The sequence below is a fragment of the Carassius carassius genome, chromosome 25, assembly GCF_963082965.1.
Source record: "Carassius carassius chromosome 25, fCarCar2.1, whole genome shotgun sequence".
NCBI lineage: Eukaryota > Metazoa > Chordata > Actinopteri > Cypriniformes > Cyprinidae > Carassius > Carassius carassius.
Window position 1 is genome coordinate 14,489,317 of NC_081779.1, and position 22,938 is coordinate 14,512,254.

At 40.0% G+C, this 22,938-nt stretch overlaps 1 protein-coding gene across 3 annotated transcripts in view; it reads left to right on the top strand.

Annotated features, from left to right (window-relative positions):
• The window catches only part of LOC132104289 (calcitonin gene-related peptide type 1 receptor-like), a 67,830-nt gene that overhangs the window by 13,838 nt on the left and 31,054 nt on the right, over positions 1–22,938 (top strand). For all 3 annotated transcript variants that reach the window (XM_059509647.1, XM_059509648.1, XM_059509650.1), the window contains exon 2: positions 19,343–19,408. In XM_059509647.1, the coding sequence (XP_059365630.1) occupies positions 19,364–19,408 (45 nt within the window). In that variant the 5' untranslated portion in view covers positions 19,343–19,363. The remainder of the gene's footprint in view (positions 1–19,342; positions 19,409–22,938) is intronic.

The following is a 22,938-nucleotide window of genomic DNA, read 5'->3' on the forward strand; positions in this document are numbered from 1 at the left end:
ATCTTTTCTGTATCTTATAGCATTTTAGTTTTGTATTGTTTGTAGTGTGATCTAGAGCTGTAATCGGGCCTTAAAAGTTAGGCCCGACAGGACCCGAGCCCGACAGGTTTCGGCCCGAACCCGACAAGTATATTTTGATTGACAGCTTTTTAAAAGCCCGAACCAGTTTACAGCCCGACATTATTCAAATGTGCGCACACACACACTCTTTTTCCTTGTGTAAAGAATGAGTAATTTATACATGTTTTAACATAATTTATTCATAACTAACGTAGACTAGACCACTTGGAAGTTGGAATAAAGAAATAAAATAAGTCCTCTGTGACATCTTAACATCTCAGCACTCTAAATAGACATAGGCTCATTTAGCCAATAGATAGACCAACGCACCAGTAAAAACTAGTTTTTTTAAACAAATTAAATTAAGATAAATTTTAAATTAAGATTGGTATTTGGCAATAACGAAATTAAGATAAAGGCTCCGCTGGATTTGCTTACTAGCAGCTGACATTTAATAAAAGAATAATGCCAACATTAGCGAATATACTCTGTCCACATTATGCATTTAAGACTCAATGAATATTTAGTTATCATTTGAAAAACCTTTACTCACAGAGATTAGGCTAGGTCTACATGTTTTTGTAGAGGAAAATTATTGAATCCACTGTAGATGGCTTCAGCGCATTCCTGCGCTCACTGATGGTGCGTCATTATTCACTCATTATTCTCATTATAAACACGGTCAAAACTTTTCCACACCTCAGACTTTGCTTTAGTTGCTGGTGCAGCCAAAACGTAATAGCCAGAGGCAAGCCTCTGTTACACCTACTCAGCATTCATTTTTGCATCTTTCTCGCACTAATTAAAACACATCACATGACCCCTCTTTACCTCACAAACCGGAGCGCAAGCCCGAGCCCGACCCAAGCCTGCATAAGATGATATAAATCGAACCCGAACCAAATATCTTTAGCTCTAGTGTGATCAACGTTTGCGTAAGTACTAGATGTGTTGGAGAAGTAACACGTAACATTTTAATTATATTTTGCTAAAATGAACGAAATGACTCAAAAAAAAAATCATTCATTTTGCTGAATGAGACTCAAAAGTCCAAGCCGGTAAAATGATCCGAACTTCCCATCACTAGTATAAGTATAGTAAAATAGAATACCATTATTTTACATTTTAATAATGTTTCACAATATTACTGTTTTTTTTTTTTTATCAAATAAATGCAGGATTAATGAGCATAAAAGACTTCTTTAAAAATCCTTTTAAGACAGGTCATGTCACTCGGCGGCCATCTTTGAAATGCCTCTCAGGCATGCAAGCAAGCGAATTCTCTTTGAATGAGGAAACCAATTAAATGTAATATTTGATATAAACAAAGAAATCTGACAACACCTGTGTCATAAATGTTGTTACTTTTGCTCAAATAGAAGCTTATTTTTAAGGTTAGATCAGTAAGATCCTAAGAGTACACTGACTGTTTCTATAGCAACCAGGACTTCTAAGGCAGCAGCAGTGACATGCTGACTTTATCAATTAGCGATTGGCTCTTATATTCAGAAGGAGGGGCTTCCTGTTATTGAGTGACCATATTGAGCGTTGTCTTTTCCCCCATTCAAAACTATACGATTGACATGTCTGGGGTATTCTATAGTCTTTGTTTCTTTAAAAAAACATAAAACATAAAAATGTCAAAATTTTTAACCAGTTCTGTAAAAATATAGAAATTTTTTAATTTATGTTTTATAAATAAAGGTTAGTAATCATATTTGTTTCAAGTGCTTTTTATTGGGGGTGTGGGGGCGTCCAACATGAATTTTGCCTAGGGCCTCCAAATGACTAGAACTGGCCATGAAAAAAAATTACATATCCTGTTCACAGTTGTGAAGGGTTTAATCTCTGTCTGGAACCAAGATGGCTGCATTACATATGGCTGCCTCGTGTGTAACTCTCCACTTGTTTTAATGTTTTTGTTAGTTTTTCCTGTCTGTTGTTTTTCAAACACAGTAAGTTTTACCAGGGATTAATTGCTGAATATTTGGCAGTACACCACACAATGTTCTACCGGATTTTGATTACTCTGATGTTTTGCTGAGCAATGTAGTTGGTGGATTAGCTGCGCTGTTCATGTGTTTTAAGACGTGCAAGCATGGGAAGCAAGCAGGCATGTGGTGATGGGACATGTTTCTACATCAACAGACAATGGTGAACAGACAATGTTAACTAAGATGTGCTGTCCCTAATCCCGATCTAGAAGCACTTTTATCAACTGTAAGCTCAATTGTAAGCTATCTACTTGCCGCAGGAGTTATCCTCATTTATTTTATTCATGTGTTTACATTCCTCCACTAGCGTGCATGAACACAGCGTTACAACAACAACACCCGGACTCTATCATAATCATTCTTGGTGATTTTAATAAAGCAAATCTCTCACATGAACTGCCAAAATACAGACAGCACATTACATGTCCTAGCAGAGACAGTAATATACTGGTCCACTGTTACACCACAATAAAGGATGTATAACACTCTGTCCCACAGTCAGCTTTGGGGCTCTCTGGTCACTGTCTGGTACATATTATACCGACCTACAGGCAGAAACTCAAATCAGCTGAACCTGTAATAACGACTGTAAAAAGATGGACTAATGAAGCAGAACAGCCGTATAAGCCATCATACATCAGTTTCTGTGAAGATATGTGCATTCCTACCACGACTTATTTAACATACAACAATGACAAAACATGGTTCACAGCAAAACACAGACAACTTCATCAGGCCAAAGAGGATGCCTACAGGAGTGGGAACATAATCTTGTCCAATCAGGCTGGGAACACACTGACAAATGAGATCAAAGTTGATAAGATGAGCTACTTTAAAAACTGGGAAACCCAGTTTTCAGAAGACGATTGTGCTTCAGTGTGGAAAGGCCTGAAAGACATCACAAACTACAAGACGCCATCCCTGAGGTGAATCAACAACTTACTCAAGACCTGAATGAGTTTTACTGCAGATCTTAAACTCCCAGTCTCACATACCACACCCATTCTGACCATCTCTCTACACAAACATTAACCCCCCTAGGAACAACGCTCTCCCCAATCCTGCAGATCAGTGTTTATAATGTGCATCAGGTCTTCAGGAAACAGAAGAGAAAAAAAGCTCCAGGCCCAAATGATGTCTCACCAGCCTGTCTGAAAACCCGTGCTGACCAGCTGGCCTACATCTTTTCACAGATCTTCAACAGATCACTGGAGCAGTGCGAAGTCTGCTTCAAATGCCCCACCATCATCCCCATTCCAAAGAAACCTAAAAACACAGGACTTAATAACTACAGACCTGTAGCCTTTACATTTGTGGTCATGAAGCTGTTTTAGAGACTGGTGTTGGCTTATTTGAAGGACATCACTGGATACTTTTTGAACCCACTGCAGTTTGCGTATTGAGCAAAAAGGTCAGTGGATGATGTTTCAACTGAGTGATACACTCTGCTGAGCCGCTGGCACTGAAGCCTTTCTGGGGGGCAGTCGTGGCCTAATGGTTAGAGAGTCTGACTTGTAACCCATAGGTTGTGTGTTTGAGTCTCTGGTCCGGCATTGTCAGTGGGGGCCGAGTGTATAACCAGTGCTCTCTTCCACCTTCAATACCATGGCTGAGGTGAGACCCTTGAGCAAGGCACCAAACCCCAAACTGCTCCCCGGGCGCCGCAGCACATGGCTGCCCACTGCTGTGTGTGTGTGTGTGTGCACTTGGATGGGTTAAATGCAGAGCACAAATTCCAAATATGGGTCACCATACTGGGTCACACGTCACTTCACTTCAGTCAACATAGGACTGCATTATATCCTTCAACATTTAGACAAATGTGTGAGGTTTGTGGACTTTCATTACAATCATACAACAGTTCAGACTTTCATTACAATCATCCCTTCCCAGCAACTTATCCAGCTCTCCGTTCCTAACTTTATCTGTCAATAGATCAAGTAGCTTTCTGACAGCTTTCTGACAGACACTGGTGAAACTCATGTCAAACAGCCGCACCATCAGCACTGGTGCCCCCCAGGGATGTGATCTCTCCCCATTGCTCTTCTCCCTCAACACCAATGAGTGCACCTTTCAAGCTCTTGAAGTTTGCAGACGACACTACATTCACCGGCCTCATGATGAGTCTGCATATAAAAGTGAGCTTGAAAGAGCTGGTTGTCTGGTGCAGTCACAACAACCTGGAGCTGAACTTGCTGAAAACAGTGGAGATTATAATGGATTTCAGGAGAAAACCGTCCTGTTTGGTTTGGCTCAGCTACAAAATCAGACATTAGAAGACTACAGAGGATGGTTCAGACTGCTGAAAGGATTCAGAGTGAGGAAAAAGGCTCAGAAAACCACTCTGGATCCCTCACATTCAAGCCTTCTCATTTTTGAACTCTTACCATCTGGCCACCGCTACAGAGCACCGAACATCAGGACTGCCAGGCTTTTAAGAAAAGCTTCTCCCACCCAGGCAATCTACTTCATGAACAGTTAAATGTTCTCCCCTACTGTTTAATAAAATGATATGCAATTCCACTTTTATTTACTTAATACTACCCTACATCTTATTCCATTCATTTTAAATTCTATTCTATTCCATCTATATACCACAACTGTTCAAACATTTTTGTCTATTTCTGTTTACACTTGAGAGCTGACAGTCCATGTGGTCTCCCTTCTCCATTTCATTTTATTCCCGTTTAGTTTTACTGCCAGTCGTCTTTTCGCACCTGGCCGGTGTCTGTGAATGCCGGCTGTTGGGTTTGTGTCAAGAACAGCTGGAGCACATGTGGCACTTGGCTGGCTCCAATCTCGATGGCCAAGATGGATTAAGTGCTAACACACCTCGTCACAACAGAGGGCTCGACTTGGAGAAGATAAATATATATATAAACACCCATGAATCAGGAGGTGCTGGCTGAGCCTAGGAAGAGGTGCATGACTTCCCTTCATTAAAATCGCACAGCTGCACTTTGAAGGTTAAATTGTGTGGAAGCACAGACATTGCAGAGTCTGTTTGATGATGGAGTTTTTCCGAATAATTGCTAGTCAATATACACGTGGGAAACTGAAGGCATCAGTCTTGCCTTGTAAAAAGGTATATTGTGCAGCACGCAGATGGAATTTAAACATCCATAGAGGACTAGTCTCCAATCCTAAGAGGAGGCTCAGGACAAGGTCATAAGATACCTTGGCTATCTTATATGATGTTGATTGTATGTCATCACATGCCTTTGAGTTATATCTCTTTGACAGGGTGTGAATTGCCTGCAAACATTAGGCCTACAGGTGAAAAAGCTAGAGAATGATGAGAAATTTTCACATTGGAATGGTTACTCTGATTATTCTGTATAGAATGAAAAATTAAATAGATAAATGCAATATGTACTATGTAATCTGAACTGACTTGAAAGTTAAAGTAATATGATTAATTATCTATAAAAAAAGTTTTAAAAAAGTTAACATGTTAGTCATGACCCCTAACTCATAAGTAAATTCCCTATTAAGAAATCTATCTGAAAAGACACATTTTGTTCCTTTGCAGACGGATGAAGACAGACTATCTTTCACTTGGATGTTAGAAGTTGCACTAAGTACAACTGGATGAAACAAAAGCTATGTCTGTCTTTATTTCCGGCTGCAAAGAAACAAAATGTGATTGACAGTCCTAGAATTATTACAATTGGAATTTAATTTAATTTGCAGACATACTTTACACTGATAATTGTTTTACTTTCCTGCAATTTTCACTCGGAAATGTCACAAGTAATTATAATGGAACAGCATGTAACACATCAAATGTGAAATTTTGATGTAGAAAGACTGACATTTTTTTTTCTTTTAAAACATACGTCAATAAACTTTTTATTTATGACAAAGAAAAATCTTTTTTTAAAGTGTGGACAGCTGACAGATTTCACCCCTTACATATATACAAATCTCAGAACATTACTAATCAGAATTTTCAAGAAACACCAACCAACAGCTGTACATTTCAAAAACCCCTAGTGCTAGCATTGAGCAGCATTAAAGAGTACAGGAAAACAACAACACCATACGTGTACCCAGGGGTGTCATGCACTCATTATTTTTGAGGGGGCACGAGTTTGGGGAGGGAGGGGGGTCGTCATGTTACACAGCTACAATAGCACTTATGTTTTATTTATTTATTTATTTATCATGAAAAATCTTGATCCTCATCTTTATAGATTATGTTGATCTATGATGGTCAAAGTTACCAAATAATGTAATCTATTAACTATGCATAAAAACCTGTCTTAATTAACAGATATGCGTGTCATGCCATAAAATATTTTTAATACGACTTTATATTTTATATTTAATGTGTTTAATTTAGTTTATCTTTAATGTGAATTTAACATTGACAGTTGATGTGAATAAAACATTGTAAGTTAGGTTACTAAACATACCACTTTTATTGTACAGAAAGAGAGCATTTTACTGATGACTCATCTGAACACCTTTGATTGGTCTTTGCATCCATAAGCTCAACAGCATCGTGTGTGATTGATTATGATGCGCAGTGCTGTAAAAACCATTTGTATCTGGCTCAGTGCAAGACAGGGAACGAACGCAGATTTGAATTGAGCAGAGGATGATGTGACGCACTGAATGTTCTTATCACACCAGTATTGTTGTATTAAAAATATAAAATATTGATTGCTATTTTTTGTCTTTTGGAAGCTGCATTCAAAATCCATTTGGCTCAAAAATCTGAAGGGGCACGTGCCCCCTCACTTTGAATGGGCATGACGCCTCTGCGTGTACCCGTTTTTACACTTGATTCACATTACTGCTTGCAGCCCTGAGAGCCTAATCTGAGAAGAGCAGAGTACGCAGCAGTACCACAGCATTGTAAGTGCTCTCTGAATTATAGATATCCATCAGAGTCCATTTTCCTGCCTTCTTGTTTGATATTACTCCAGTCCATTTTGGCCCCATATAAATATGCCTATTAAAGCCAGCTAATGGCTTATTGCCGTACAGGTGGATCTTACTCAATGACAGAATTAGCCAGGTTAATGAGTCAGAATGTTGTGCCTCCCATATACCAAAACATCCCTAGATGCCCTCACCTGCTTGTGTTTCAGCTGTACTTCAGAAGGTTAGATATGTTTCTCTTTTTTGACCTGATGCATGGTACAAGGTCAGATTTTAAGAGCACAAACGAGGCTCTCAGGAAAGCTCGGAAATATTGCTGGCCTAATAGCACATGGAATAAACAGCCTTGAGTTTGCATGCCATTGGATTTGAAAGCCCTGGCATCATGACAGCATTTCACAACAGCACTAAACGTTCATAAAAGGTGCTCTGTCATGGTTGACTGTAATGGCTCACAATTCACTTACGCCTTATTTTAGTAAATGGGAGAGGATATTGATGTTGATCATACTTGTCTTCTCCCCAAATCTATCTAGTTTATAAAGGGGGACTATTTTTGTAGGAAAAATCCCAATGGATTTTGGCCTAGAGAAGTTGAAAGGAGCCTTGTTCTGCTTTCTTTTCAGCCTCACTTTTAATTACGTTGCATGATTTTTGATCAAAAAAGCTCTCACAGTGGATGAGATACACTGACTGAATACACTAAAAATATTTTTTCGAAGTTGTAAATACAGATTATTGGAGTACATTCTACTAAAATATATTATGTGTCTTTGATGTGTTGCCTGCCATTTCTTTGTAATTATTTGTGAAAATTTGCAATTTCTTAGTAAAAACTGTTTTAACGTAGCCTACAGTAAATCCTACACCAATTTGTTTAGTGTGCAAAGATGCTAATGAAATGAGTTTGTAAAGTACAGAATTTTCCTCATGTATTGTTTAACATTCCTCAATAACTATATATACATATTTACATGCAAACTAGTATATTGTAAAAAGAAAAACTTGAGACCTGAAACTAGCAAACTACAGCGTTTGCCAAAGGAAAGGGTTAAATGTAAAGTATCGTGGTCATTATACAAAAAGATTTCAATGCAGAAACCCTCAACTAGAATGAAGTATGAGAGATTATGTAAAAATAATTGGTTAATCCCATATCAATCCTCACTAAACCTCATGGAGCTTTAAGGAAGTGGTCACAGAAGATTTTAGTTTTGCAGTCACCAAAGGATTAAAAACAAACTAAAAAACATTATTAATATTTCTGAAAGCCTTTGAGGGAATAATAAGTGCCCTCTTGGATCTTTCATTCTGAAAAAAACATTCATAAATAATGTCTAGCCTTGGTTACGAATTCAGAGTCAATTTTTTAATTCCAGATCTTACTTCCAAAGTAACGTTTGAGTCTTCAGTCTGGTGCTTCCTTAGAGAATAACCAGCCTATTGGCAAATGTGATGAGCTTTAATGAAGAAAAGCTTTAATTCATCCTCACAGAAGAACATTAATTACCTTGGCTAATAACCAGAATTTATATGGACATGAAGAGACTGGGATCCATTCTCAGCCTCTGTGTCCTTTTCCTATCTTGGCTAAGTTCCATCCAGATACTGGCAGGCATTTAAAATCACCCGACCTCCTGCACTCTGGGAAACAAGGATTAAGCAAGCCTGATTTCTTCCTCTTTCCCTGGTGCCACTGACCACAGCCATCTGGCTTGCTGAACAGAACTATGCGCTCTATCTTTCCACCTCTTTTATTCGCCAACTAGACAGTATCTACTTATGGAGACGTGTTCATAATTCATTTTTTCTGGCCATTTTGTCACATCAGAATAGGGCTATTTCATTTCTTTTAAGGAGAGAAAGCTAAATAATGTGCCATTATTGGGCTCTGCAGACTATGTGGATGACACTCAAAGCCGAAATACATCTGCATATCTTTATATTGAAGCTGGAAGGAAACAGATTTATGCAATAGCGACTACTTGTCTCACACATTAACAAACCTGCATTCCTCACAGGAATTAGCTTCAGTAATAACTGAATTTCACAATATAAAGAATGCAAATTGCTCTGGTTAAATGTCCCATCTGGGTTTGGTTTAAAAATAAATGACCTGTAAACAATGTCTTACCCCATTTACTGAGAAATTCATGGTCTTCTACAGTAGGTACTTGTGGGCTGTATAAGTGCATGTGCTACCAAATGCCCTCACAAGGATGGTTTATTTAATGTGTTAATTTGGACAGCCCTATTACCTGCATGCATACATGCATGTATTGGCCATAGGGAAAACTTTCTTGGTGGGCGAGTGTTCTGACGATTTGTGCTATCTGCTCAGATTGTACCTCCCATCAAAAATATAGGTATCACAAATCAAAATCAAAAAATGCTACTTATCAGATTGTGCTACCAGCAACTTATTCATGTGGTTGAGGCTTTTTTAAATGTCCATACCGACCCCTACCCTAAACCTACCCTTACCCTAAACTTCCCCTTAAAACATTGCAAATATATTTTTGTTAGGACAATCTGATAGGTAGCATGTTTCGTCGGTACTCCAGTCGAGTAGTTGGTCGATAGGCAAAGGAGATCTCCCCCCTCCCCTTTATGGTGTTGTTTTTAAATTGCAGCACATCAGTTACTGCAAAAGGTGTGATGAAACGGTGCTATCCGATTAAACTTGATAAACCAGCTGTGCGCGAAAGCAGACTGAACATAAGCTCTGCTTCATGCATCAAAATGATAAACTTCATCAAATGATAAACTGCAAAAGTCGATTAAACTTTTTAAAATTTGACTAACAGTTTTGTACTATACATAAAATGTTGCTGTTATTAGTTAAATTAAAGACTGGGGAGTATAAATCACTTTCATAGATGTTGTTTTCATAATTTCTGCATTTGTTTACACTATTTTACTTTTAAATTCTATAGTTATTAGTCTATTGTTATTTATTTATTGTATAAACCATATCCATAATAAGTAACATGGTTTTTACTGTGACTATGATATTATTAAAGAGCAGGTTATATACGTTTTTGAAAAATATATTTTATTTTTTCCAGTTTGTAACGTAGCTATTCTTCAATATAAACTGCAAAGTTGTTAATAAAAAATAAGCATGATAAATGAAGATATTGTCTCACAAAAGTAATAGCCGACTCTGAACTGCCTTAACGAATCGTCATATTTTCTAAGCTTCTGCCCTTTACCTACAGTATATACGTCACAAGGCAATTCATTTGCATAATCCCCGCCTGCAAATGAAATACGAACATTCTGACCCTCCGTTAGTTAGTGTGTTTACATCATAACGAGATGTTTTCAGCCTCACTGTGCATTCTAACATAGTTCCCACACATACACCTTAAATAGGTCAATAATATTAATAATGAATGCAATAAAACTGCTGTCACATCATGTAAATTACCACATACAAAGTTTAAACTTATCATTGTGAAACGTCCTAATCAAGTCAGGCTAACGATGGAGTTTCCAGTTGAGCATCGGTATCATTGGACTCGGGCTCAAATTTATAAGGTTATATTGATGCCATTTTTGTAAACTTATAACATAATTGTTTACAAGTAACCCTCCGGAGCAAAATATTCATTATGGTAATGGATATTTCGTTTCAGACACTCATTGTAAACAGAAAGACCAATCACAACAGACTTGGCCAGCTGACCAATCAGAGCAGAGTATGCTTATGGAAGGGGGGAGTTTATAGACCTTAAGCTCAGAATTGCTTTGAACGAATCGTTTCGATATCATTGAAAAATTATTCTAATATTAAATGTATTCTGAGAAAATTACAATGTTTTCTGACCTTAGATGGATTTAAACCTGTTGTAGGGGACTCCAACACAATATTAGGACACTTTAAAATATCATGTGAACTGCTCTTTAATAGTTAATAGGTAATAATAAAACATTTTAATCATTCTAATGAATTTTAATTGACGTAAAATGTTAATTCACTTAGAGCTTGATGAATTATAAATAGGCCTTAAGTCTTAAACAATGTTACTGTCATTCCAAATCTGTATCACTTTCTTTCTGTGTAACTTTGTGTAACTTTCTGTGTAAAGAAGTGAATGGTTTGGTTACCAACACTCTTCAAAATTTATTTCACAGAAGAGAGAATTTAATAGCACTAACTTTACAATATCCTAGCTCAAATCAGTGCTTTACTGTCAAGTGTATTTCTTTGTAACAAAAATGCAATATTAAGTCTGTTAACTGTATTCACAGTTCATTCAATAATACCTATTTTTATTTGTTTCTGTCCTTTTTTATTTATCAATTTATGTATGCCATTTTAAGGCCCTATCCCCAGAAAAAAACATTCACGTCTGAACTAGTGGGTTAAATGGGCTGGATTTGGCCAGGGCCAAATTTTAGCCCCAGTCCAGCCCTGCCTGCATGCTGCTTTTTAACAACTAAATAAGGAAACTTTTCTTCTATGAATGTGATATGTTTTGTGACAGAACATAGTAAGAGGCCTGAGGCGGTAATCACACTCCACATCCCAATAAATCAGCACTTAAACTACATGTACAGTATACCAGGGTAGTCTCTGGAGACTTGGCTGCTGTTAATCTGAGCTAATGTCAACACAGCTGAGTGGATCCAGATTCAGTAGCTATTCCTGGTATCTGTCTGTTTGTCTATCAGAGAAATACCCCCACTGTGATCTGAAGAGAGGTGTTGAGAGAAAACATTCTGAAACCTAGTTACACAGTAGAGCAAGCAAGTTTTGAAGTGCATGAGAAAAAGAAGTGGAAGGGAATGCTATTTATGATCTTAGCTAATGAACTGGAGACACATAACATGCGTCACAGTGACAGAAAAATTATTTACCATCTCTAATGTGTTTTTCTCCTCCTCACCCCTCTGCTTTATTGCGATAGCGTTTTCTGTTGATAAAGTGCTGACAAAGTAGAGAATACAGTTGTTAAACTGTTAGCATGGGATAGCATATTGTTGTTGTTATGTTGGCAGAGAATGTTAGACCTACAACTTATTACAATATTACATGACACTGCGCTAATAAAAGCAGTTTTGACATTCCAGTGCTGTAGGTTAGCAGCCAGAGTCTAGCTTTGATATATCATACCCAGGGTCCAAAATAACAGTTGCCAAGAGCCAAATAAGAGGATAAAATGACTTTGGCATGTAAATCAAACTGAATTACTCAGCAATGGCTGGTAATGTTTAGGGCTGTTCCGTATACCATTTTTGAAGCTTTGAAGTTTTGGTAGTAATCAACACAAAATATTTGGAGGGAGGGGGCTGAACATATCCTTCTCTCAACACCGTGTCTACACCGGATGTGGCACCACAAATTCCCGACAGTAAACTGCTGCTGCATTCTATTTATGATGTACTGACACAAATTTCAAATGTTTTTTAACAGTCGCTTTCTCACGTCCAGTGCAGACAGACATTGGCCTTTTGCGATGCCACTCGACATCTGTCGCGTCCGGTGTAGACGGTGTAATGAAGGCAGGAATCTCTGTGTGTCTATGAGGTGTGATTTATGTTTTTACTTTGCTAACTAAGTAATCAGTCATAGGGAGTGCAGTGTCGCATTTTCGTGCAATATGGACATGCGACACGTTTAGAATGAATAAACTTTTAATAAACTACAGAACAGCGCAAGCCTAAAACGGCGCCTCACATGGGCAGGGCTTATATGCTCCGAGAACGGATACTGCACTAGTGATACAAAACACACAGGTCTTTTAAGAGCAATACTTTTAATATAGACAAATTATTATTAGGCTGGGCTACTGGACGTTATATTTTTTGTAGTATAGATTTTTTTTATGACTGCTGTATTCACAAGTATTTTCCAAGCAAATGAAGTGCACATTTTTATCATGTGTAAAATTACTGATTAACATGGCGGATAAAAGCGGCTTGTTATTTTACACCAACAATATACTATAGGCATACTACTTACAGAACTCTTTTAAGCTTTTTTCAAACTTGATTTGCTGTTGTGGTAGGCCAGTTTCAAATCGCATATTTGGCACACTGCTTTTGTCTTGTCCTCACTCAATTAAAAGTGCTCCCACACAGCGGAGGTCTTCGGCATTTTTGTCTTCTCTTCCAGATGAACTGATTCATGATTCACTCATGCCAGATGTTCAAAAAAAAAAGAATATTTGAATCTAAAAATTTAAAATCTAATGCCAACCCACCGAATGATTATTCAAATAATTGAATATTCTGGTCCAGTCCTAGTAATGTTATAAGGAACTACAAAATAATATGATTTAAGTCAAACTGTAAAAATGATTTACCCTCAGTAATGTATGTTAGTGATTCGGTTTCATTTTATTTTGGTGCATTTAACACATTATGTTGACTGTCAGTAACGTGGCACCTACACGTCTAATAGAGCTGTAATCGGGCCTTAAAAGTTAGGCCCGAAAGGACCCGAGCCCGACAGGTTTCAGCCCGAGCCCGACAAGTACGTTTTGATTAACAGCTTTTTAAAAGCCTGAACCCATTTACAGCATGCAGCTCTTTTGCCTTTTGTCAAGAATGAGTCATTTATACATGTTTTAACATAATTTATTCATAACTAACGTAGACTAGGCTACTTGGAAGTTGGAATAAAGAAATAAAATAAGTCCTCTGTAACAGCTTAACAAATAGACCTATATATAGACCAACGCACCAATAAAAACAAGTCTTTTTTAACAAATTAAATTAAGATAAATTTTAAATTAAGATGGGTATTTGGCAATGACGAAATTAAGATAAAGGCTCCGCCGGATTTGCTTCGCCACTAGCAGCTGACATTTAATAAAAGAATAATGCCTACATTAGCGTAAATACTCCATGTCCACGTTATGCATTTAATACTCAATGAATATTTAGTTATCATTTGAAAAACCTGTACTCACAGAGATTAGGGTAAGCCTCCTTGTTTTTGTAGAGGAAAATGATTGGATCCACTGTAGATTGCTTCAGCACGTTCCTGTGCTCACTGATGGTGCATCATTATTCACTTATTATTCTCATTATAAACACGGACAAAACTTTTCCACACTTCAGACTTTGCTTTAGTTGCTGGTGCAGCCAAAACGTAATCGCCAGAGGCAAGCCTCTGTTACACCTACTCAGCATCCATTTTCGCATCTTTCTCGCGCTAACCGAAACATATCACATGACCGGAGCACAAGCCCGAGCCCGACCGAGCCCGCGTAAGATGATATAAAATAAGCCCGAACCCGACCGAACAGGCAAAGATCTTCAGCTCTAACGTATAATAACTCTCATTAGAGTGGTAGTAGAGTATTACTAGACTGGTAGGGTTAGGGTTAGAATAAGCTGACGTACTTGCAAAGTTACTTATATTCAGTAGAATGTCTGTTGGGAGACCATCACAAGAGTTAGCAGATATTAAGCAGAAAGTCTTCTAATAATGTGACTTAGTAGTCAAAAGTCAAGTCATGTCAAGTCACCTTTATTTATATAGTGCTTTAAACAAAATACATTGCGTCAAAGCAACTGAACAACATTGGAAAAAAGTGTGTCAATAATGCAAAATTATAGTTAAAGGCAGTTCATCATTGAATTCAGTGATGTCATCTCTGTTCAGTTAAATAGTGTCTGTGCATTTATTTGCAATCAAGTCAACGATATCGCTGTAGATGAAGTGACCCCAACTAAGCAAGCCAGAGGCAACAGCGACAAGGAACCGAAACTCCATCAGTGACAGAATGGAGAAAAAAACCTTGGGAGAAACCAGGCTCAGTTGGGGGGCCAGTTCTCCTCTGACCAGACGAAACCAGTAGTTCAATTCCAGGCTGCAGCAAAGTCAGATTGTGCAGAAGAATCATCTGTTTCCTGTGGTCTTGTCCTGGTGGTACTCTGAGACAAGGTCTGTACAGGGGATCTGTATCTGGGGCTCTAGTTGTCCTGGTCTCCGCTGTCTTTCAGGGCAGTAGAGGTCCTTTCTAGGTGCTGATCCACCATCTGGTCCGGATACATACTGGATCCGGGTGACTGCAGTGACCCTCTGATCTGGATACAGACTGGATCTGGTGGCTACGGTGACCTCGGAATAAGAGAGAAACAGACAAATATTAGCGTAGATGCCATTTTTCTAATGATGTAGCAAGTACATAGGGTGTTATGGGAAGTGTTCCTGGTTCCGGTTTATCTAATTAATGCAGCCTAAAAACCCTTTAACGGATTTGGATATTAAAAGCATATTAGTATGTTATGTTTAAGCCAGGTTAAAGAGATGGGACTTTAATCTAGATTTAAACTTCAAGAGTGTGTCTGCCTCCCGAACAATGTTAGGTAGGTTATTCCAGAGTTTGGGCGCCAAATAGGAAAAGGATTTGCCGCCCGCAGTTGATTTTGATATTCTAGGTATTATCAAATTGCCTGAGTTTTGAGAACGTAACGGACATAGAGGATTATAATGTAAAAGGAGCTCATTCAAATACTGAGGTGCTAAACCATTCAGGGCTTTATAAGTAATAAGCAATATTTTAAAATCTATATGATGTTTGATAGGGAGCCAGAGCAGTGTTGACAGGACCGGGCTAATATGGTCATACTTCCTGGTTCTAGTAAGAACTCTTGCTGCTGCATTTTGGACTAGCTGTAGTTTGTTTACTAAGCGTGCAGAACAACCACCCAATAAAGCATTACAATAATCTAACCTTGTGGTCATAAATGCATGGATTAACATTTCTGCATTTGACATTGAGAGCATAGGCCGTAATTTAGATATATTTTTGAGATGGAAAAATGCAGTTTTACAAATGCTAGAAACGTGGCTTTCTAAGGAAAGATTGCGATCAAATAGCACACCTAGGTTCCTAACTGATGACGAAGAATTGACAGAGCAACCATCAAATCTTAGACAGTGTTCTAGGTTATTACAAGCAGAGTTTTTAAGTCCTATAATTAACACCTCTGTTTTTTCAGAATTTAGCAGTAAGAAATTACTCGTCATCCAGTTTTTTATATCGACTATGCATTCCATTAGTTTTTCAAATTGGTGTGTTTCACCGGGCCGCGAAGAAATATAGAGCTGAGTATCATCAGCATAACAGTGAAAGCTAACACCGTGTTTCCTGATGATATCTCCCAAGGGTAACATATAAAGCGTGAAGAGTAGCGGCCCTAGTACTGAGCCTTGAGGTACTCCATACTGCACTTGTGATCGATATGATACATCTTCATTCACTGCTACGAACTGATGGCGGTCATATAAGTACCATTTAAACCATGCTAATGCACTTCCATTAATGCCAACAAAGTGTTCAAGTCTATGCAAAAGAATGTTATGGTCAATTGTGTCAAACGCAGCACTAAGATCCAATAAAACTAATAGAGAGATATACCCACGATCAGATGATAAGAGCAGATCATTTGTAACTCTAAAGAGAGCAGTCTCAGTACTATGATACGGTCTAAATCCTGACTGGAAATCCTCACATATACCATTTTTCTCTAAGAAGGAATATAATTGTATAATTGTGTAATACATGTTGTTGGTTTAGAAGATTTAACAATTTTATAAAATTCTTCCTCTCCTATAGTAGAGAATGAGTGGAACTGTTCCTCAAGGGGTCTATAGTGCACTGTCTGATGCGATACTGTAGCTGATGGCTGAATGGTTGCAATTTTTTCTCTAATAGTATCGATTTTAGAAGTAAAGTAGTTCATAAAGTCATTACCGCTGTGGTGTTGGGAAATGTCAACACTTGTTGAGGCTTTATTTTTCATTAATTTAGCCACTGTATTGAATAAATACCTGGGCTTCTGTAGGATAGGTTACTTTCCCGCCAAGCAATACGAAATACCTCTAGTTTTGTTTTCCTCCAGCTGCGCTCCATTTTTCGGGCTGCTCTCTTTAGGGTGCGAGTATGCTCATTATACAATGGTGTCAATCTGTTTTCCTTAACCTTTCTTAAGCGTAAAGGAGCAACTGTATTTAAAGTGCTAGAAAAGAGAGAGTCCATAGTTTCTGTTACATCATCAAGTTGTTCTGAGGTTTTGGATATGCTAAGGAATTTGGATACATCAGGAAGATAACTTAAAAAGCAGTCTTTTGTGGTAGAAGTGATGGTTCTTCCATACTTGTAACAAGAAGTAGAATTTACAATTTTGGCTATATGAAGTTTGCACAAAACTAAATAATGATCTGAGATATCATCACTTGGCTGCATAATTTCAACACTATCAACATCAATTCCATGTGACAGTATTAAATCTAGAATATGATTTCAACAATGAGTAGGTCCTGAAATGTGTTGTCTAACCCCAATAGAGTTCTATAAATGCTGATCCCAATGCATCTTTTTCATTATCAACATGGATATTAAAATCACCAACTATTAAAACTTTATCTGCAGCCAGAACTAACTCGGATGTAAAATCACCAAACTCTTTAATAAAGTCTGTATGGTGCCCTGGTGGCCTTTATACAGTAGCCAGTACAAACATAACAGGGGATTTATCATTAACATTTGTTTCTCTGGATAATGTTATATGAAGCACCATTACTTCAAATGAGTTATTCTTGAATCCTGCCCTCTGAGAAATTCTAAAAACGTTGCTATAAATTGAAGCAACACCTCCCCCTTTGCATTTTAGACGTGGCTCATGTTTATAACAGTAATTTTGGGGGGTGGACTCATTTAAAATAATGTAATCATCAGGTTTTAGCCAGGTTTCTGTCAAACAAAGCACATCTATATTATGATCAGTGATCATATTATTTACAAAAAGTGTTTTCGTAGAAAGGGATCTGATATTCAATAAGCCAAGCTTTATCATTTGTTTATCCATATTGCATCTATTTTTTATTTGTTGAACCTCAATTAAATTGTTAATCTTAACTTGGTTTGGACGTTTTTTGTATTTTCTAGTTTGGGGAACAGACACAGTCTCTATAGTGTGATATCTAGGTGAAAGAGTCTCTATGTGCTGAGAATTAGCTGACCTCTGTGACGTGAGGCAGCTAGCAGACGGTCGGTTTAGCCAGTCTGTCTGTTTCCTGACATGTGCCCCAGTTAGTCAAGTATAAACACTAAAATTATTTGCCATATTTCTAGAGAGAAGAGTAGCACCACCCCAGGAGGGATGAAGACCATCTCTTTTCAACAAGTCAGATCTGCCCCAAAAGCTCGTCCAATTGTCTATGTAACCTATGTTATTTTGTGGGCACCACTTAGACATCAAGCCATTGAGTGATGACAATCTGCTATGCATCTCGTTACCACGGTAAGCAGGGAGGAGCCCAGAGCATATTACAGTGTCTGACATCGTGCTTGCAAGTTCACACACCTCTTTAATGTTATTTTTAGTGATCTCCGACTTGTGAAGTCGAACATCATTAGCGCCGGCATGAATAACAATCTTACTGTATTTACGTTTAGCATTAGCCAGCACTTTAAACTTTGCCAAGATGTCAGGCGCTCTGGCTCCCGGTTAACATTTGACTATGGTGGCTGGTGTCTCTATATTCACGTTCTGTACAATAGAATCACCAATAAATAGAGCACTTTCATCAGGTTTCTCAGTGGGTGCATCACTGAGTAGGGGAACTTGTTTAATGTTTTGATCGGAACAGAAGAGCGGTGTTTTGACCCACGACTACGCTGCCTCACTGTCACCCAGTTGCCCTGCTGCAGGGGCTCTGTTGCCGGAACTGAACAATGTACAGGAATCCCTGAGCTAGACGCATCCAAAGCTGTATCTAGAGCCCTAACATTCTTACTGTACTCAATTAAAGTTTGGATGCGTGTCTCTAATTCTGAAATCTTCTCTGTCAGCCTAACTATTTCCCTGCATTTATCACATGTGAATCCCTCATCTGTGACAGAGATAGATAAACTGTACATGTGGCAAGAGGTGCAAATAACAATAGCAGGAGAAGCCATTACTCACCGTGCTTAATGAAATATTCTTACTGCGGTTGTTTGATGAACTTGTGAAAAACTGGACCGAGCGAGAGGAGAGGAGAAAAGAAAACAGCGATAGGTTCGAATGAAAACGCTAATGACAAAAGTTACAATGAAAATAAAGTATTACCAGTAATTCAAATCAAAGATATATAAAGTGTCTACTAAATCAAGGATAAAGGAATTCTCTACTAAGGTGGAAAATTTACCGTTAGTTTACCTAGTAGTTTTCTTTCAGTCTAGAATTGCATGTCGTCTTATATTCACAGCCCCCTCCAAATTAATCAACATTGATAAATAGATATTGATATATACAATTTAATGTCCTGTGAGAAATATTTATGGCCAGCATATTTTTCTCAATACAATTTTTTATATAATCTTCGAATCTTGAGTCTGTTGCATTTTCCGACAAATTTCTTTTATGTTTTTTTTTTTTGTTGTTCACAGATAAAGTAAGGATCTGAGAGCATGGGTTGGCAAGAGACCCTATGGCTTTTGACATCATTTATCTTGGTGAGTTGAATGTAAAATCACTTTAATTGTTTATTCAACAATGCATATTTGTTTTACATGTGGCCACTCAAGGTTTTTTTTCCCATAAACTGTCATTAGATGATTTCTCTGCTGATTACCCCACCCCCACCTCAAAACTGTCCACTAAAAAAAATCCATTACTCACTAATTGCTCCAGTTTGGTAATTACAAGCGGAGGTGACCTGAAAACCCATAGAACTCTTGAGACATGAAATGGTGGCTCCACACAGTTCCATCAATGCTGGTATCAGTGTCACGATAGCATAAAGGACAGGAAGCAAGTTGCAAGTAATTGATCCTTTATTAGAGAAGTATGGCCAGGCTGGGTTGGTGGTGGGTGACGCAGGGACTTCGATGGCAGCACAAACTGGTGAGAAGGTGATTGAGTGCGCAGGTGGGTGATGATGAGGGATCCGTGAGATGACTGGTAATCCAACAACGACCGAACAGGAACAAGACACAAGAAGTAGCTGAGCAGATGGAACACAGACAAAAATCACGGAGGACCTCAAACAACGATCTGACAAACAAGAGACGAAAGACAGGGCATTAAGTAGGCTGGTGGAATGAGCTGCAGGCGGATTAATCGAAGAATGAAATACAGGCTTTATTTTAGGTACATGAAAGGCGGGATGAATTCTCCTGTACACTGGAGGAAGTTTAAGGCGGAGTGCCACCGGACTAATGATCTTGGTGACAGTGAACGGGCCAATAAATTTGGGAGCAAGCTTATTAGAGACAGAACGGAGAGGAATGTTCTTGGTAGAAAGCCACACTTTTTGACCCACAACGTATATGGGAGGCCTAGACCGGTGGCGGTCGGCTTTAGCCTTGGTGGGCGCCCCCACTTGGAGTTGAGTCTCGCGGGCTGTAGTCCAAGTGCGGTGACACCTCTGGACAAAGGTGTGAACGGAGGTTACCGCGACTTCGGATTCCAGACTGGGTAAAATTGGTGGCTGGTATCCTACACTACACTCAAACAGAGATAGGCCCGTAGCTGATATAGGTAATGTATTGTGGGCGTACTCCACCATCGACAGTTGTTGGCTCCAAGAGGAAGGATTCTTGGAGACCAAACATCGCAACACCATTTCCAAATCTTGGTTGGCTCTCTCGGTTTGACCATTGCTCTGGGGATGAAACCCTGAGGACAGACTTACAGTCGCTCCCAGTAATCTACAGAATTCACGCCAAAATTTGGACACAAATTTGGGGTCCCCTGTCAGAGACCACATCTGTTGGGAGGCCATGTAAACGAAAGACATGATCTACGACGGTCAACACTGTCTCCTCGGCTGAGGGTAATTTGGGCAAGGGAATAAAGTGGGCCGCCTTTGAGAACCGGTCCACCACGGTCAAAACGTACTCGGTTACTAAACGTAACCTCGGTTCTCTCTAGAAAAGCGAACGAGTACTGCGTCTTAGCTAAGACGCTACGGGAAAAGTCTCTTTTCACGAAATACTGAAGCAAAAAATTATCCTTAATTTTGTATTTTTGTAAAGCGCATTTGCAGCAGTACACAGCCATAGGCGAGACGACTCGTTCGCTCATTGGCTTGTTCTGTGGCAACTGCACAGCCTATCGAGTGCGGGCTGATGCAACATCAGACCAATAAGGGCGCTTCGCGCCCTTCTTGCCACTTCCCGCCGAAACGGGTGTGGCCCAACCTATAAAAGGAGCTCGAAAAGGCTGACTCACCTGATTTATTTCATCGCGGAAACGAACCAGAGTGAATCGTGCGCACGGCAGAGAACGCAGTACTCGTTCGCTCTTCTAGAGAGAACCGAGGTTACGTTTAGTAACCGAGTACGTTCTCTTACGAGAGCTCTCTCGTACTGCGTCTTAGCTAAGACGCTACGGGAACCCAATGTAAAACGCCGTGCGCGCAGGGATCCGAACCAATAAATCTGAAGCAACGCCCAGGATTTACAGTGCACAGTCACCTGAGGGACTCACAGAGAGTCCAGGACAGAAAAGGGAAAAAGCCCTCCGTCCTATATCTAGCAGCATCCGTAGATGCGACAATATGACATCACACAGCCGAGGCAAGGCCTGACCAATGTGGCAATGCGGGTCTTACGCAATACTGCCCATATAACAGTCGGCAGCGCATAGCGCCCGTGAACTCAGAATTCCCCTCAGGGCCCTGATTCGACTATACCGACAACAGCCTTGCTTGCAAGGCGGGGACCTCCAGGTTATAGAACCTGATAAATGTAGACGGCGAGGCCCAACCTGCTGCCATACATATATCCTGCAAGGAGATCCCAGTAGACCACACCCACGACGAGGCGACGCCTCTTGTGGAGTGTGCTCTGACGCCCAACGGGCACTGAAGGCCCCTGGAAGCGTAAGCTAACGCTATGGCGTCAACTATCCATCTGGATAGAGTCTGTCTCGAAACAGCCATTCCCTTGGAACTTCCACCGAACGAGACAAACAGCTGCTCCGTCTGCCGAAAGGCAGCAGAGCGAGACACATAAGCTCTTAAAACCCTGACAGGGCAAATAAGACTCGAGTCTCCATCCTCCCCTGACACCGGCAGGGCAGACAGGGCAATAACCTGAGCCCGAAACGGTGTGTTGAGGGATTTCGGCACATAACCATGCCTAGGTTTGAGTATGACCCTTGAGTCATTGGGCCCATTCGACTGGCTCACCGAGAGCGCGTGCAAATCACCCACACGCTTTACAGAAGCGAGAGCCAACAAGAATACTGTCTTTAAACGACAGATGCTGAAGGCTAACCGATTGGATAGGCTCAAAAGGGGGACCCTTCAAGGCCTCCAAAACCGCCGCGAGGTCCCACATAGGGACTGACGGAGGTCTGGGAGGATTCAGCCTCCTAGCTCCTCTGAGGAACCGGATGACTAAATCGTTCCTTCCTATTGACTGACCGGACGCCGTTTCAGAAAACACCGCGATGGCCGCCACATAAACTTTGAGCGTGGATGGGGCTCTGCCCTTATCCAACAGCTCCTGTAGGAAGGAGAGGACCTCCGTCACCTCACAACTAAGGGGTGAATAACCTCGAGCTGTGCACCAGCTGGAGAACACCGACCACTTCGAGGCATACAGACGTCGTGTCGACGGAGCTCTAGCCTGAGTGATGGTATTTAGCACTCCCACTGCGAGATCAGCGGGTAACCGTTGAGCGCCCACACATGGAGGGACCACAACTCCGGTTGAGGGTGCCAAATCGAGCCCCTGGCCTGCGAGAGGAGGTCCCTCCTCAACGGTACCGGCCATGGGGCGACATCTGCTAACTGCATCAAAACTGGGAACCATGGTTGGTTCTTCCAAAGAGGTGCTACAAGCAGTATTGAAAATCTCGTTTCTCTCACCCGTTCTATCACCTGTGGAAGGAGGGAGACGGGAGGGAACGCATAAAGCGGGCAGCACGGCCATCTCCGTGACAGCGCGCTTTCGTTCTTGGAAAAGAACACGGGACAGTGAGCGTTTTCGTGGGACGCAAAGAGGTCCACCTCCGCCATGCCAAATCTCTCCCA